At 46.7% G+C, this 18797-nt stretch overlaps 1 protein-coding gene across 1 annotated transcript in view; it reads left to right on the forward strand.

Annotated features, from left to right (window-relative positions):
• Positions 1–18797, forward strand: part of KIF5C (kinesin family member 5C) — a 74507-nt gene that overhangs the window by 33469 nt on the left and 22241 nt on the right. The window contains exons 17-21 of the mRNA XM_075317182.1: positions 940–1057; positions 8194–8270; positions 9718–9827; positions 11172–11273; positions 11629–11689. Coding sequence (XP_075173297.1) covers positions 940–1057; positions 8194–8270; positions 9718–9827; positions 11172–11273; positions 11629–11689 — 468 coding nt within the window. The remainder of the gene's footprint in view (positions 1–939; positions 1058–8193; positions 8271–9717; positions 9828–11171; positions 11274–11628; positions 11690–18797) is intronic.

Genomic DNA, 18797 nt, shown 5'->3' on the forward strand with positions numbered 1-18797 from the left:
TGGCTGCGGCCAGGTACTGTACATCCGCCACCTATTCTAATCACTAGGAGGCAGATGTGCAGTACCCGGATAGGTCATTGCTGTAAAAGTACAACCACTTTAATTAAATAAAAAACCATCAGAAGCCTCTCATGCAGCCACATCAGACCCCATTCTTTGCACGGTTGATGTGGCAAACATTCCAAAAAAGGATAAAAGCCAAAACAGATGCTCTATTCAGAGACACCTAAGGCTAGTTTCACACTTGCGTTGGACGGGATCCGTAGCATAGCGTTGTGTGACGGATGCGTTGCATATAGTGGCACAACGGATGCTACAGATCGTTCAAAATAACGCAATCCGTTATAGGTTTTTTTTCCTTGACTTTACACATCTGGGCATGTGCAGTTGTGTAAAGACGGATGCGTTAACGGAATCCGTCAAATGACGGATTCAAACGGAATCCGCCACCATAGGCGTCCATTATAAAAACAACGGACGCCGACGGAATCCTGCAGGTTGCGTTTTTTTGAAGTGCAGAAAAACGCTACATGCAGCGTTCCATCCGCCCGACGGTCACTGACGGTCAGCATCAAAACAACTGATGCGCCGCGGGGCGGATGCAATGCAAGACCATCCGTTGCTATCTGTAGCTAATAGAAGTCTATGAGGCATATAACGGTTTCCTGCAACGGTTACCGTAATTCCTCAAGGCTGCGGATAGCAACGGAAGCCGTCCAACGCAAGTGTGAAAGTAGCCTAAGTCATTAAAGGGTCGATCTTGACTTATAGGATTGCTACTTCCAATAGGTGGCGCTAGAGTTCATGTCTTCTTCTCTGAAGAGACAATTTCCATACTACACAAAATATGCAGAAATGGGAAAACTGGAACTTGTTTTCTCTTCTTTGGTTTGAAGCTTTTATTCATTTATACTTTTTTTTTTTTCTTTTTTCTTCCAGCATGAAGCAAAGATCAAATCTCTGACCGATTACATGCAAAACATGGAGCAGAGGCGCAGACAGCTGGAAGAGGCGCAGGATTCTCTAAATGAGGAACTGGCAAAACTCCACGCACAAGGTAATCAGCCGGCTGCGATTCTAGCTATTAACTTATCATCTTATCACAGTTTTGTGGAATTCATGACTCCTCGGCACAAGACGCACATTTCCCCCTTGTGAGTGATCTATGATTTTACCACTCTGCTGGGAACTGCGTTTCATAACACTTTTTACTTTATTTTTTGCTTATTGGCCAAATCGAGAAAGAAAACGATACATAGAACTGGTAAAGAATTCCAAGGATGGATCTCTTGTTTTCAGTTGACTATGTGATAAGAAAATGGCCTAGTGTTTCAATCAGGTTTTTATATTAACCCTTTAATGACCACGGGCAGTAAAGTTACATCCTGACGGTCATGGTGTTAATCCCCACCGGCTGTTGGCGAAGTTTTGCGCACGTGTCAGCATCACCTATTGTGAATGATGGATGCTGTGTTATCTACTGTTTATATGAAGTGAAAGCTGCACACCAAATTCAGAGAAATATGAACAAGCATACCTGCTTTATGATACATAGGGAATGAAAAATACAACTAGCCATATGAAAAATGGAAAAAAAAATTAAATGTGACATTGCATAACTGCTGAGGATTATTTGAAAAAAAAAAAAAGATATTTAGCTAATGTATTGATCAATTCATTACTGCCCCATAACCAACTTCACGGTAATCTCTTATTTATGGGGTCCCTAACCAAATGTTACCTCTATATGCGGTTAAAACCTGCTTGTGTGCATGGGTACCTAACCAAATGTTTCCTCTATGTGCGATTGAAACCTGCTGTGTATGGGAAGCAAGGGACCTGGCTATATAGGAAGTTGAATAATCATGGCTAAAGGGCGGGACTGGGTTCTCAGACAGAAAAAAATAAAATTAACTGGGGCAGTAATGAATTAATCAATATGACTCACCCACCCCAGGGCTATGGGACACCCGGTGCTGAGCCGGACTAGTCCGGGGGTAGTCAGTGGTGGCTGGGCCCGACTCAGTGACCCTGGCGGGGTCAACTAATATGGCTTCAGGGGGGGTGATGATTAATAATAAAGTTTTTAGGTTATTCGTGACGCCACCTGTGGTTTGCGGCTATTAAGCCGCCGCTGCTGTATGGGGTCTCCGGGGCTGGTGGAATGGCAGCTTGGATGGTCCTGCTCCCCACAGGTGGAGCGGTACCCCGGGGCAACCGTTGGTGCTTGTAAGAGTCTATGAGGGTGTTGTAGATGGTGCAGTGCAGGCGAAATAATGGAGGCAACACCAGGGGGTGCAGTTTCAAGATGTTTACTCACAGTTCCTGGGTTGTAGCACACTGGTGCCTTTGGACTGCTGGGACCCACTGTCAGGGACCTCCGCCGATCCCGGGTAGATCTGGGAATAAAAGCCGGTGCACCCTTCTATTGTGTTCCTCTCTTCAGCTGTCTTCAAAGCCTTGCCTTTGCTGGATGAACCTGGCTTGGCTTCCACTACAGGCTCTGGACAAGAGGGCTTGCCTAGCTGGAACTGTACCCTCTTCCCAGGGGTTCTACAGTGGGATGTGGCCCTGGGGGCTTGCAACCACCCTGGGCCTCGGTGTTCACCTTTGGAAATGACTTCTCTTCCTCCAGTTTTTAGAGACCGTTCCCCGTGTGCAGCTTGACCCCTCCACCCGGTGACTTGGTGGAACAGGCCACAAGCTTGAAAGCCTTACAGTGGCCCTGGAATCCTTTCTGTGGTTTTCTGCTGTGGTGTCACCTGAGCCTAGCCGGGCCCCAGGGTCTCCACCAGGAAGCGTCACTTTCTCTTGCTGTTTCTCTCCTCACTGCTCTCAGCTCTCTCCAACTTCTCACTCCCTCCTCTGTCTGCAAACTGAAACTTGACCTTCCTGCATCTGCTCTACCCTCTGTTGGCTCCTCCCACCTTCCCAGTTGCTAAGCCCTACCCTATGGGAGCAGGGATGGGTCTTACGGCCCCCCCAGCATGCAGCCTGGGGGGGTTGCTGCCACTGTCCCTGGTCCCTGTGTGTGCCTAACAATGGGTGTAGTGCAAATTTGCCTGTGGACCGGCGTTTACCCCCTTCCTTACCCAGGATGGGACATCACACCTCTGGCTGAGGTGCAATGTCTCTGTGGTGACGGAAGCCTCAGGGGCGCCACAAATACATTAGCTAAATATCTCTTTTTTTTCAAATAATCCTCAGCAGTTATGCAATATCACATTTAATTTTTTTTTCCATTTTTCATGTGGCTAGTTGTATTTTTCATTCCTTATGTATCATAAAGCAGTTATGCTTGTTCATATTTCTCTGAATTTGGTGTGCAGCTTTCACTTCATATAGATTGTGTATTTTTTGGCTAGCACCCTGTTCACATTTACAATGATGGTGTTCCAGCAGTCTTTTTGATTGTTATCTACTGTTTATACAGGTGTTATAAGTAATTTGGTAAGAGAGAGAGGAGGTGAGCTGTGACATCACCTATTGTGATGGGTGCATCCTGTGTTATCTAGTGTGTGTATATAGATGTGTTATCAGTCATTATACAGAAGGAGGAGGAGTGAGCTGTGACCAGCTATTGTGATTGGCGAATCCTGTTTTATCAGCTGTCTATAGAAGTGTTACCAGTCATTATATAGGAGGGGGAGGAGGTGAGCTGTGAAATCACCTATTGTGAATGGTGGATCCTGTTTTATCAGCTGAGTATAGAGGTTTTATCTGTCATTATATAGGAGAGGGAGGAGGTGAGCTGTGAAATCACCTATTGTGAAGGGTGCATCCTGTGTTATCTAGTGTGTGTATATAGATGTGTTATCAGTCATTATACAGAAGGAGGAGGAGTGAGCTGTGACCACCTATCGTGATTGGTGAATCCTGTTTTATAAGCTGTCTATAGAAGTGTTACCAGTCATTATATAGGAGGGGGAGGAGGTGAGCTGTGACATCACCTATTTTGAATGGTGGAGCCTGTGTTATCAGCTGAGTATAGAGGTCTTATTGGTCATTATATAGGAGGGGGAGGAGGTGAGCTCTGAAATCACCTATTGTGAATGGTGGATCCTGTGTTATCAGCTGAGTATAGAGGTTTTATCTGTCATTATATAGGAGGGGGAGGAGGTGAGCTGTGACATTACCTATTGTGAATGGTGGATCTTGTGTTATCAGCTATGTATAGAGGTGTCATCAGTCATTGTAATCCTGGCTGTGATGATAGTAACAGTGATGTGTAAAAACTAAATAAATAAATAAAACATTGTCAAAATGTTAAAAAGATACATCTAAAACAAAAACCTGATTTAAACATTTGATCAATTTTGTGAGAATACTTTTCTTTCACTTTGAAAACTAGTTGAGAGTGAACTGCAGATGAATGGGGCGATTTTGGGGATCACAGCAACCTCCATTGGTCCTTCATTCTGTTGATTGGGCATTGTGTTTGGGTTTGGACCCTTACAGCATACACATTGAGGACCTATCATGCAGAAAGAAAACCCCAATTCTTTTATTAAAGGGGCTCTCCTTTTTGTACAATCCCTGCTTATTAGAGTACTAATCTCTACGCAAAGCCTGGCAATGAGTGTTCAGATATTATACAGAGCCTCTAGAGGTGAAATGAAGCATTACACATTGTCCATTCACATCAATGGGGATTTCTCTAATCCCGGATTGGACAAGTCTTCCAGAGAAAGAAACAGTAGTGTATTTGCAACTACTCTCTTGTCTGAGCAGGCTAACAAAAATGGTGATTAACAAAGGGATTCAATAACACAAGCTAACATAAGAAAAAAAAATCCCCGTAGTATGGCATAATAAAAACATTAAATATTTTAATAGATATGAATTAAAACACAACACCAGAAAGGAAATAGAAAAAAACTAATGCAAAACCAAAGTAAGAAAATGTTGTGTGAGTGATTAGCTGGGGAGGCAAGGGAAGGACGTAACCATAGTGCCACACTGAGCGACATCCCTTCTGCATTTATTAAACAACAGTCACTCCCACATACCTGTCTTTGGTAACTTTAGATGGGGCTGGTCAAGGGATTTGGCTCCGGTCTTTACAAAATTATGGGATCCCCATGCTTCTGGAAGTCTCAGATGAAAGATTTTACAGCTATATTTCCTATCATGATTTTACCTTTTCACAGATAGGAAATATGATATATGTGTTGTCATCCATCTGCAGATGATAATTTGGGGCACATAGGTAGGCCTCACAATTATGTAAAAATATGCATTTCATTCCTCTTGGGATTACTATTTTAAAAATGTGTCTACCATAACTATGCCTACTACAAGAGCCCAAATATTCATAACTGTATATCGGTTTAACAAGCCTGGTTGCTGTCCTTTGAAGCCCAGCAGAGCTGACTTCAGAGGTGATACATTTGTTGCTTCTCAGGCTCTTTATATGTAAATCTGAGCCTTGGCGTTGGGTTCTCAGAGCAGATATCCTATTGTAATTACCTGGTCTCTACAGGAGGTACTACTTCAATGGAGGATGAAGTGTCAGCTCTCTCTCTTCCACAATTAAAATTAGTTTCTAACTTTCCCAGTTATAGTTAATCACATAGATTAAAAGTGAGGTGGAATATTATGTCCCCTCCCCAGATATTCCTTTATGGATCTTACAATTTTTCTCTATGGCAGTCAGGATATCTATTGGAGTGAATATTTAAACCAACCATCCATAGGACACATTATCAGTTCTCTTTGTTTTTCTCCCGACCCCTGATGAAGCTTATTTGGGAGGGGAAACACGTCGAGGCCATGACCCTAGACTGTGCTTAAAGGGGAGTCCTCTTATCTTTGATCTACTGGTCTACACAGCACAAGCAGTTTTTGGACTATTGATATTTGGTCTTCTTTTTTTGTGACATGCTGGTCATTCTGTCTTTGTTATTTTTGGGTTAGGAATGTGCACATATGTCTTATTAGTGACCAGTAGGCTGAAACTTAAAAAGCCATCACCACTGACAATGCTTGTGTGCTTCCATATTGCATATTCGTGGGTTTCTATTACCTGTCAGTTGTATCTTTTTTTAATTTTTTTATTTTTTGTCCTCGGTCATCCTCTATATCTGTTGTTGAGTGATATATTTATGTAGGGATGCACAGGGGCTTCTAGGGTCAGAATACGAGCAGCGGGGGCTACATCTCTTGCTTTGCCTTTAGGGTGCCAACCTCCGCGGTCATGCATGGCCTCCTTTAGTGCCACTTACTCCATCAATGTGGCACTATGGCCACGTCATTCCCTGGCCTCCTCAGCTGATCACTCACACAACTTTTTTTCTTGTTTTAGTTTTGCATTAGTTTTTTCTATTGCCTTTCTGGGATTGTGTTTTTTATCACACTCCTGACCCGTCCTTCCCTGGCGTGCAGTTGTGGAGTTAACCCTTGTTGCCTTTTTTGTTGTTACCTTCCTGCTCTTGCTTTTCTCTTGAGTCTTTCATTGTCTATTCCTGTGAGTATGCAATATATTAGAGTTTTGGTTTTCCCTTGTTTGTCTTTATCTGTTTTTCTTCATACTCTTCCCCTGTCCTTCCCTGGTGGGAGGTGGCTATCAGTGTAGTACTGTTCAGACGCATAGCCAGGCACTGGATTCAGGCATCTACACCATGAGGAGTAACCATGTGGCTAAGGATAGTTTAGGGTCCAGTAGTGTGAGGGACAGCATAGGAGTCACTGTCCCCTGATATTGTAGGGGATTTTTTTGTGTGTTACTTTCTAGTCTGACCAAGAGGCCTCGATGGCGAACAAAGGACCCCCTTTAAATTCCCCATTGGAGTAAATTAAAATGGGATCATTAAGGGGGTTAGTTCATAGGGATGCAAGAGGAATGTATGGAGGCTATGGCAGGGATGTATGGATGTATGGCAGGGATGTATGGATGTATGGCAGGGATGTATGGCAGGGATGTATGGATGTATGGCAGGGATGTATGGATGTATGGCAGGGATGTATGGATGTATGGCAGGGATGTATGGATGTATAGCAGGGATGTATGGATGTATAGCAGGGATGTATGGATATATGGCAGGGATGTATGGATGTATGGCAGGGATGTATGGATGTACGGCAAGGATGTATGGATGTACGGCAGGGATGTATGGATGTACGGCAGGGATGTATGGATGTACGGCAGGGATGTATGGATGTACGGCAGGGATGTATGGATGTACGGCAGGGATGTATGGATGTACGGCAGGGATGTATGGATGTACGGCAGGGATGTATGGATGTATGGCAGGGATGTATGGATGTATGGCAGGAATGTATGGATGTATGGCAGGGATGTATGGATGTATAGCAGGGATGTATGGATGTATGGCAGGGATGTATGGATGTATGGCAGGGATGTATGGATATATGGCAGGGATGTATGGATGTATGGCAGGGATGTATGGATGTACGGCAAGGATGTATGGATGTACGGCAGGGATGTATGGATGTACGGCAGGGATGTATGGATGTACGGCAGGGATGTATGGATATATGGCAGGGATGTATGGATGTATGGCAGGGATGTATGGATGTACGGCAAGGATGTATGGATGTACGGCAGGGATGTATGGATGTACGGCAGGGATGTATGGATGTACGGCAGGGATGTATGGATGTACGGCAGGGATGTATGGATGTACGGCAGGGATGTATGGATGTACGGCAGGGATGTATGGATGTATGGCAGGGATGTATGGATGTATGGCAGGAATGTATGGATGTATGGCAGGGATGTATGGATGTATAGCAGGGATGTATGGATGTATAGCAGGGATGTATGGATGTATGGCAGGGATGTATGGATGTATAGCAGGGATGTATGGATGTATAGCAGGGATGTATGGATGTATGGCAGGGATGTATGGATGTATGGCAGGGATGTATGGATGTATGGCAGGGATGTATGGATGTATAGCAGGTATGTATGGATGTATAGCAGGGATGTATGGAGGCTATGGCAGACTCGGTGCATCCATGTATAACATGGAGGTTGATGTTTAATATTCACTGAAGTCAATTTGCTTTTCCTGCGCCATCGCAGTATCCGGTGCCTTAGTGCATTTCCATTAACTACTGCTCCATCATAGATTTTCAGGAATGACTGTCAATAGCAAACGTCTCAAAAAAATAATTTTGGGAAAGAAGAATAAGAGTACAATGTATTCACTGACATTTATCCATTTGCAGAAAACATGCACAAAGTCTCCTTCCAGGATAAGGAGAAGGAGCACCTGACCCGTCTCCAAGATGCCGAAGAGATGAAGGTTGGTCACTTCTCATTTATTAGCAACGTATTATGTCTTGGTTTTTTTGTTTTTTTTTAATCAAACTATTGCAAATAAAATAAATCTATAGGATCCTGCCGACAGATTATATTTTTGGTCCTAAAGAGCTGCATTTTTATAGAATGAAATAAACCCGGCACAGGTGTCCCATACGGCCCCGATGCAGGTACATGGCTGAGAATAGAATTTTTTTTTATTGCTGACTGTTTAACCCTTTAATTGATCAAAGAGAACTTTTCCTCTACATTTAGGTTACGGGGTGCGAGGAAATGCCTGTAGGGCTTGAAAAAGGACCCCCGGGTGCCCAGCGTGCTGTCACAGTGGGCTTGGTATACCACAGCCTGTGCCATAGTGATATCATGTCAGGCGCATATAATATAACAAAAAATAAAGTCAAAATGTAGAAAAAAAATTTGTATAAAAAAACCCCACCAAAACAGACAACAAAATATAATGTAGTATTGTAGAGTACAATTAACGCCCATAATTTCCATTAAAAAACTGCATTTATTAGGTATCCATACCACCATGATAACCTAAAGAATGAATATTACAGATATAGTGTAGCCCTATATATATATATACATACATACATATATATATATATATATATATATATATAGATATATATATATATATATATATATATATATATATATATATATATATATATATATATATATATAAAAATCAGCAATAGTTTATACGGCAAGGAATATAAAGCCATGTAACTGTAAAAATAATAATAATTAAAAAAAACATTAAGGCTACAAAAATGCAGAGAGGCAAAAACAAATGCATTTTGCTATCAAACAATCAAACAGGCCTGGTTCATAAAGGATTTAGTCTATGTGATGTGTTATTTTGAAATAATTATTATTAAATAATTATGACCTTAAATGTTATATTTTGTGTTAAAGGGGTTGTCCAAAGACAATTTTTTTATTTAAATGCACGTATTTTGGGGCTAAAACTCATTTTTGCAATTGGGTTACATAAAGAATTTTGCACAGTTTGGCTTTTACGGGTTCTTTGTTTCCTGCATATTCAACTTTGAAGTTGCCTCTGGTCAGAGAAGAAAAATAAAGATTAAAAAGAGTTAAACTCCCCGTCAGTCCATTAGAATGAGCTCGCTGATGGATTCTCTGTTCACTCATACTGCAGCCAGCAATAGACAATGCAACACAAAGGCTATAGAAGGCAAACGGTGCATAGTTTTAATGAAACCCAATTGCTAATATGCATTTAAGTAATAAAAAATGTTCCCAAAGGTGGACAAAATCTGTAATGTGGCAGCTATGTATGTATAACGATGTAAACCAACACAATAAATAAATGGCTATAATGCAGAGTGCCGGAAGCTTCTGCGCTGTCTGCTATGATGTAAGGATGGGTGTCATAATGTTCTCGTGTCACTATTGATCAGAAAACTCTGGAGCAACAGATGGAAAGTCACCGAGAAGCGCACCAGAAGCAGCTGTCCCGCCTGCGCGATGAGATCGAAGAGAAGCAGAAGATGATTGATGACCTCAAAGAGTAAGCAAAGTGATGGCGGCACTATTAGGGTATTCATGGCGGTATTCCCTGCAATAAACTTTCATTATTCATCATGAGATTCTAAAGAAAAGCAGAACCTAGAATCAACTGGTAAAAAAGCCAAATATAATTTGTGAGACTGTAGGAGGCGAACAGTTTTGTAGAAATCCTGCAGAACACGTGGGTTAATCTCTTGTTTACCAGTTCCATTTTTGGCTGGGGAGTGACTGAGGGATGGGGCTTGGCCAAAGGAGCCTGCTTCTACTGCAGAGAGGGGGGAGGCTCCTGCTGCAGCTGGTTATCTCACAGTCAGACTTAGGGGTACTTCTCACATAGCGAGATCGCTGCTGAGTTACGGTTTTTTGATGCACCAGTGACCTCATTAGCGATCTCGCTGTGTGTGACACTAAGCAGCGATCTGGCCCCTGCTGTGAAATCGCTGATCGTTACACACAGTGCTGGACCATTTTTTGGACGTTGCTCTCCCGCTGTGAAGCACACATCGCTGTGTGTGACAGCGACAGAGCAACAATCTGAATGTGCAGGGAGCAGGGAGCCGGCGTCTGGAAGCTGCGGACGCTGGTAACCAAGGTACACATCGGGTAGCCAAGCGAAGCGCTTTGCTTGGTTACCCGAAATTTACCTTGGCTACTAGCGTACGCCGCTCTCAGGCTGCCAGTCCTGGCTCCCTGCACACGTAGCCAGAGTACACAACGGGTAACCAAGCGAAGCTCTTTGCTTGGTTACCCGATATTTACCTTGGTTACTAGTGTACGCCGCTCTCAGGCTGCCAGTGCCGGCTCCCTCCTCCCTGCACACGTAGCCAGAGTACACATCGGGTAACTAAGTGAAGCGCTTTGCTTAGTAACCCGATGTGTATCCTGTCTACGAGTGCAGGAGCCAGCGCTAAGCGGTGTGCACTGGTAACCAGAGTAAATATCGGGTAACCAAGCAAAGCATTTTGCTTAGTTACCCGATATTTACCTTGGTTACCAAGCGCAGCATCATTTCCATGAGTCGCTGCGGGCTGGTGGCTGGTCGCTGGTGAGATCTGCCTGATTGACAGCTCACCAGAGACCATGTAGCGACGCACCAGCAATCCTGACCAGGTCATATCGTGGTCGGAATCGCTGGTACGTCGTTTAGTGAGATGGTACCCTTAGGGAGGAGGAGACAGATGACTGATCTGTGACACACAGATGGAATATACATATTCTGTGACTTTGACTATAAAAATTACTACAAAAATGACACTTATCTACATAATGGAGTGTTATATGGTGCCATAAAGTGAATTTCCGTCTCGTTAATCTTTTTATTTCTTTTTTTGCATCGCTTTTATAGCCTCAACCAGAAGCTGCAGCTCCAGAAGGACAAGCTGACCTCAGACTATGAGAAGCTGAAGGCCGAAGACGAGCAGAGAGAGATGGAACTGCAGAAACTCATGTAAGAGCCGAGCATCACTGCAACTCGTATAGGCCTGGGGAAAATAAAGTGGTTGTCTTATAAAAAATCAGTGCAGTACAGCCCCATTCTATAACCACACTGTCTGGGTATTGGATATCCTTGCACGGCTTCTGGATATCAGCAGCTATTATGCTGCCCCTTCTGGTCTGAAGTGGTAGTGCATATCAATCTCCACTACTGAGATTTGCAGGGAATGTGGGTTAGTGATGGAAAGTGATGATATTATTGCAATATAGGTTTTGCTCACTGATGTAGCATGTTTGTATTATGTGATATATACTGTTCAGACTATTAGTGTGTATAGGGGATCATTGCCTGTGTCTTATATCCTAAGGGAGCTTAATGAGAAGAGGGAGCAATCACGGGAAGATCTGAAAGGCCTGGAGGAGACCGTGGTATGTAACGTGCAACTACATCTGACTACACCCGCTCCTGCCCCGATACAGGCCCCGTGCTACCTCCATATTAGGACCATCACGATTCCTTTCCATTTCTCTAATATATTCCCCACCTTGATTTTCCCAATTGGTCACATCAGGCCAAAACCTCATTGTCCCTGTACAAGCCATAAATCATTTCCCCCATTAGTCACATTAGGGCAATACATTCCTGAGTACAGGGCCTATATAACCCCCCCATTAGTCACATTAGGGCAATACATTCCTGAGTACAGGGCCTATATCACCCCCCATTAGTCACATTAGGGTAATACATTCCTGAGTACAGGCGCTATATCACCCCCCATTAATCAGATCAGGGCAATACATTCCTGAGTACAGGCCCTATATCATCCCCCCATTAGTCACATTAGGGTAATACATTCCTGAGTACAGGCGCTATATCATCCCCCCATTAGTCACATTAGGGCAATACATTCCTGAGTACAGGCCCTATATCACCCCCCCATTAATCAGATCAGGGCAATACATTCCTGAGTACAGGCCCTATATCACCCCCCCATTAGTCACATTAGGGCAATACATTCCTGAGTACAGGCGCTATATCATTCCCCCATTAATCAGATCAGGGCAATTCATTCCTGAGTACAGGGCCTATATAACCCCCCCATTAGTCACATTAGGGCAATACATTCCTGAGTACAGGCCCTATATAACCCCCCCATTAGTCACATTAGGGCAATACATTCCTGAGTACAGGCCCTATATAACCCCCCCATTAGTCACATTAGGGCAATACATTCCTGAGTACAGGCCCTATATAACCCCCCCATTAGTCACATCAGGGCAATACATTCCTGAGTACAGGCCCTATATAACCCCCCCCATTAGTCACATCAGGGCAATACATTCCTGAGTACAGGCCCTATATCACCCCCCATTAGTCACATTAGGGTAATACATTCCTGAGTACAGGCCCGATATCACCCCCCCCATTAGTCACATTAGGGCATTACATTCCTGAGTACAGGCCCTATATCATCCCCCCATTAGTCACATCAGGGCAATACATTCCTGAGTACAGGCCCTATATCATCCCCCCATTAGTCACATCAGGGCAATTCTCCCCATTTACTTTCTTGTTTGTGATTTTATATATATATATATATATATATATATATATATATATAAAAAAAGCTCAGTGTATGTGTGTGTGCGTGTGTATGTGTATATATATGTGTGTGTGTGTGTCTATGTGTGCATGTCTATATATATGTGTGTGTGTGTGTGTGTATGTCTATATATATGTATGTGTGTGTGTATGTGTTACGGGGGGCTGTCTGATAATAAAACCTAAAGGAGTAACAGACAGTCAGGGTCCACCGTGCAAAGACTCTGCTGCAGACTATGGCAGAGTGCAATACCTCTGTTAAACTCACAGAGGAATATAATTAGTAAATAAGGCAATTCCTCCCTTACTTGGAGGGTGTGTGGAATGGTCTCTGTTAATAATCACAGAGACAAAGGCAGTGAGTGTGAAATGGCACCTACCTAGGTCCGTTCCTCTAGTGGTGCCAGGAAACGGACAGCAGCGTAAGCCGCACAAAGCTCCTACCTGCGTTCGCTCCACTAGTGTGCGAGGACACGAACCACTAGATATGGCACCTGCCTAGGTCCGCTCTTCTAGTGGTGCAAAAGAGACGGACAGCAGCGTAAGCCGCACAAAGCTCCTACCTCTGTTCGCTCCCCTAGTGTGCGAGGATACGAACAACTGCCAGACGACCCTAGCGGCAACGTCCACCTACGAGTCGAATCACAAGGCCCAGCCAGACCATGTGCCTCAGGCACTTGCCTATGTCCGCTCCCCTAAGAGGTAAGGATACGGACCGCAGCCAAAGCTGTAAGGTATAAGAACGCTACCCTGCCGGTAGCGCTCACCTAGAAATGAGAACAGAGAAATGCCTAGAGGAACGTGCACAGAGCGTCTACTCTCATGCATGAACCAAGAGGACTGAGCGCCGTGCGGCGTGCGGCAGGGTCTTATATAGACTCTGTGCCTCATTCAAGATGGAGGACACCAGAGCCAATCCGCTGCCAGAACGACAGGAATGACGTCACGCTGGTCTATCACCGAGCAAAGCGTCACAAGCACATGACCAGCGACCAATCGGCATAGAAGGTGTCAGAGACATGTGACCACGTGTCACAAGCACATGACGAGCAGCCAATCGGCATAGAAGGTGTCAGAGACATGTGACCTCGTGTCAGCAATGATGTCACCTGCACATGTGCAATGGCTCCAAGATAGGACTTAGTCTCCAGCGCTTGCACATGTGCAGTAGCAAGAAATCTGGAGATAGACTCCAGTACCACAGCAACCGTAACAGTATGTCTATATATATATGTGTGTGTGTGTATGTGTATGTGTATGTGTATGTGTGTGTGTGTGTGTGTTGTGAGGTAGCACGGTCGGCTGCGCAGCAGAAGACACGGGATCCAGGCATATAGGTTCACAGCACACGGTTTTAATCTTCAAACAAAAGTCCATAACACAATACATGTGCCTCTCCAGCAGAAAACTCAGGGAGTTCTGTTCACTCCCTCACACCCGGCACACCTGCCCTTGTTCCTGATTCTATTTAACCCTTCCTTCAGTCTGTAGGGAAACAGCATTAACCCTATAGTGGATTTACTTTCTATCATGGAGTGAGCACAACCTGGGCGAGACATACCGGCCGTCATAGATAACCCCGGTCACAGTCTCACATACCCCCCCCCCTCAGTTCAAGCGTGCGGGGTTGAACTCCAGCCATCAAACACGGGCCGCGGGACAAGGCATCGGCGTTGCCCTGCAACCTACCGGCCCGGTGTTCAACCGTAAACCGGAAGTTCTGCAGAGAAAGGAACCACCGGGTAACCCGGGCATTCCGTTCCTTGGCGGACCTCATCCAGACCAGTGGAGAGTGATCCGTCACCAAGCGAAACTGCCGTCCCAGCAGGTAATAGCGTAGGGACTCCAAGGCCCACTTGATCGCCAGGCACTCCTTCTCCACTACGCTATAATTCCGCTCGGGAGGGGTGAGCTTCCTACTCAAGAAGGTAACGGGGTGTTCCTCCCCCTGAACCACCTGAGACAGTACTGCCCCCAGGCCGACCTCCGAGGCGTCAGTCTGTACAATGAACTCCTTCCGGAAATCAGGGTTGACCAGAACGGGCTGTCCGCACAGGACCTCCTTCAGGGCCCGGAAGGAGTCCTCGGCCTGCGGAGTCCAGCGCACCATGACGGACTTCTTGCCTTTGAGAAGGTCCGTCAAGGGGGCTGATAGTCCCGCAAAATCCTTTACAAACCTCCTGTAGTACCCCACGATACCCAGGAAGGCCCTAACCTGCTTCGTGGTCAGGGGTCTAGGCCACTTCTGGATCGCCTCAACCTTGTTAATTTGGGGCTTAATCACTCCTTGGCCTATCACGTAGCCCAAGTAGCGGGCTTCCATGAGTCCCAATGCACATTTCTTGGGATTGGCTGTCAATCCGGCTGTTCGAAGCGCGTCCACCACCGCTTGTACCTGTTCCAAGTGGGTCTGCCAATCGGAGCTGTAAATAATGATGTCATCCAGGTACGCTGATGCATACGCCTGGTGGGGTTCCAGCACTAAGTCCATCAACCTCTGGAACGTGGCTGGAGCGCCATGTAACCCAAAAGGCAAGACAACATAGTGGAAGAGACCCTCCGGCGTAACAAAAGCGGTTTTCTCCTTGGCGGACTCCGTCAGTGGCACCTGCCAGTACCCCTTGGTCAGGTCGAGCGTGGTAAAATACCGCGCCTGTCCCAGCCTATCAATCAGCTCATCCACTCTGGGCATGGGGTAGAGATCGAACTTGGATATTTCGTTCAATCTCCTAAAGTCATTGCAGAACCTTAAGGAGCCATCGGGTTTTGGTATTAGGACGATCGGACTAGCCCATTCACTCCGGGATTTTTCGATGACCCCCAGGCGTAACATTGTCTTTACTTCCTCCGATATGGCTTGTCTTCGAGCCTCCGGTACCCGGTATGACTTCAGGCGTACCTTCAGGTGGGGCTCGGTGACAATATCATGTCGTATCAGACTGGTCCTACCGGGCAGCTCGGAGAAGACATCGGGGTTCTGCTGAACCAACCGTCTGGCCTCTCGCCTCTGTTGCTTGGTGAGGGCTTCTCCAATCCTTACTTCCGGTTCGTCCTCTCCGGAGGTCGCTGGAGCCGGAGGTGAACGACCCGAAGAGGAGGGAGATGGGGAAAAAACAGCCATCAGGCTTTCCCGTTCCTGCCAGGGTTTTAATAGGTTGACATGGTATATTTGTTCAGGTTTCCGCCTACCGGGCTGCAATACTTTATAGTTAACCACCCCGACTCTTTCCTTTATCTCGTAGGGGCCTTGCCACTGAGCCAGGAATTTACTCTCCGCCGTGGGGATTAATACCAACACCCGATCCCCGGGTTTAAAGGTCCGCACGGTGGCTTGTCTATTGTAGCGGCCGCTTTGCGCGGCCTGAGCCTCCTGTAAATGCTCCTTCACAATTGGCATGACCGCGCTTATGCGGTTCTGCATACCCAAAATGTGTTCAATCACACTTTTATGGGGGGTGGGCTCTTGCTCCCATGTTTCCTTTGCCAGGTCCAACAATCCCCGGGGATGTCGCCCGTATAACAACTCAAAAGGCGAAAACCCCGTGGATGCCTGTGGCACCTCACGGATGGCAAACATCAAATAGGGAAGCATCATATCCCAGTCTTTCCCGTCTTTTGAAATCACCCTTTTTAGCATGGTTTTCAGGGTTTTATTGAAACGCTCCACTAAACCGTCCGTTTGAGGATGGTACACAGACGTACGCAACTGCTTGATCTGGAGTAGCCGGCATAGCTCTTTGGTCACTTTAGACATGAATGGGGTCCCCTGATCCGTAAGGATCTCCTTGGGCAACCCCACCCGGCAGAACACAGCAAACAACTCCCGAGCTATAAGCTTTGCTGCAGTATGTCTGAGAGGTATCGCCTCGGGATACCGGGTGGCATAGTCAACGATCACTAGGATGTGTTGGTGCCCTCGAGCGGACTTTACGAGGGGCCCCACCAGATCCATCCCTATCCGTTCAAAAGGGACTTCTATAATGGGTAACGGTACCAACGGACTGCGAAAATGGGTCAGGGGTGCGGTAAGCTGACACTCCGGGCAGGTTTCGCAGAACCGTTTTACCTCCCCAAAGACTCCGGGCCAATAGAACCTTTGCAATATTCGCTCCTGCGTTTTCTTGACCCCCAGGTGGCCACTCATCAGGTGTTTATGAGCCAAGTCGAGGACCCGCCGACGATGCGGCTGGGGCACCACCAACTGCTCTACCCCCACGCCCCGTATTTCATCTACCCGGTAGAGTAAATCCTGCTTAAGAGCGAAATGGGGGTACCTTACCTGGGCACCGGGCAGCTGTGCCACCCCGTCAATTACTGTCACCCGACTCCGGGCATGTATTAATGTAGGGTCCTGGAGTTGGGCAGTCCCAAACGTATCCGGGGACGCCTCCAACTCCGGGATGGGTTCGACCGTCTCAGCCTCTCCTGCCAATACCTCTAGGGGCGACCTATCGGGTTCACATTCTGTCCCTATCATGGGGACCCCTACGGCAGGTGTCCCGGATTCAGGATTGTAGGGCTCAGGTCCCGGACTGACCAATATCTGAGGAGACTTAGGGGGTCCCTTCCATAAAGTCCAAAAATAGGGCAGATCCCTTCCTAGGATCACGTCATAAGGAAGAGTGTTAAGAAGTCCCACCTCATGTTGCACCTGACCGCAAGGTGCTGTGATGGTGACAATCCCCGTGGGATAGTCTCGGCGGTCCCCATGTATGCAAACCACCCCCACGGTACGTCCTGTGGCCTTTACTTTAGCCCTCAAGGTGGATCGCACAAGGGTCACTAAGCTTCCGGAATCCAACAATCCTGTAACCGGACATCCATTCACCTGTATTTGGCACAAGTTGGGCTCCGTCTCTGGGGAGACCAGGTCAGCGGTACACACCACCTGAGCATACATTGAACCCCGCCGGGTAACCCCACAATCCATGGGCTCCGTGGTGAGTGGACACTGGGCTTCCATATGTCCCACCCGCTGGCACCGCCAACATCTAATGGGGACGGAAACACCCTTGACGGGTTGTCGTTTAGGGTACAGAACCTTCCGGACCTCAGGATTGGCGGCCGCGGCCTCAGGCGGGACGGTAGGGGACTCCTGCACCGTTGTCGGCGGTGGGTCCTTGGCCCTAGGCTTGGAGGGGCCGGACCGACGGGCGGTACGCAAAGTCTCAGTGTCCCGTATCAAGTCCTGCGTAGCCACATGCCGCTCTACCAGGGACACTAACTGGTCCAGGGTACTCGGGTCACCCTGTCCTACCCACCGTTGAACGGTGACGGGTAAAGTGCGCACAAAACGATCCACTACTACCCTTTCCACCATCTGCGCCGGGCTCAGAGTGTCAGGCTGCAACCATTTTTTTACAAGATGCAACAAGTCATAGGCCTGGGAGCGTACGGGTTTGGCTTCCTCATAGAACCACTGATTTACCCGCTGAGCCCGTACATAGGTATTCACCCCCAACCGTGCCAGTATTTCGGCTTTTAGGGTCACATAGTCAATGGCGTCCTCGGTACAGAGGTCCAGGTACGCTTTTTGGGGTTCCCCCGTCAGATAGGGTGACAATACCTCAGCCCACTGGGGGGTCGGCAGCTTTTCCCGCTCGGCCACCCGCTCAAACACCGCCAGGAACGCTTCCACATCGTCCCCCGGGGTCATCTTTTGCAACGCTTGTCTCACCGCTTTCCGGACGCTGCCGTCATCACCCGGTCCCGGGGTTGTTGCTGCCGGTCCGGCACGGATCGACTTGGCCAGGAGAACCATCAGTTCTTGGTGCCTTTTTTCCTGCAATTGCAAGGCTTGCTGCTGACGTGCATTGGCCTGATCCATCTGTTCTTGGAATTTTTTTTCCTGCACTTGCAAGGATTGGAGCAGGTGTGCATTGGTCTGTTGTTGCTGTGCATTAGCCTGTTGTTGCTGTGCATTAGCCTGTTGTT

The sequence above is a fragment of the Anomaloglossus baeobatrachus genome, chromosome 7 (assembly GCF_048569485.1).
Source record: "Anomaloglossus baeobatrachus isolate aAnoBae1 chromosome 7, aAnoBae1.hap1, whole genome shotgun sequence".
In the NCBI taxonomy this organism is placed as follows: Eukaryota; Metazoa; Chordata; class Amphibia; order Anura; family Aromobatidae; genus Anomaloglossus; species Anomaloglossus baeobatrachus.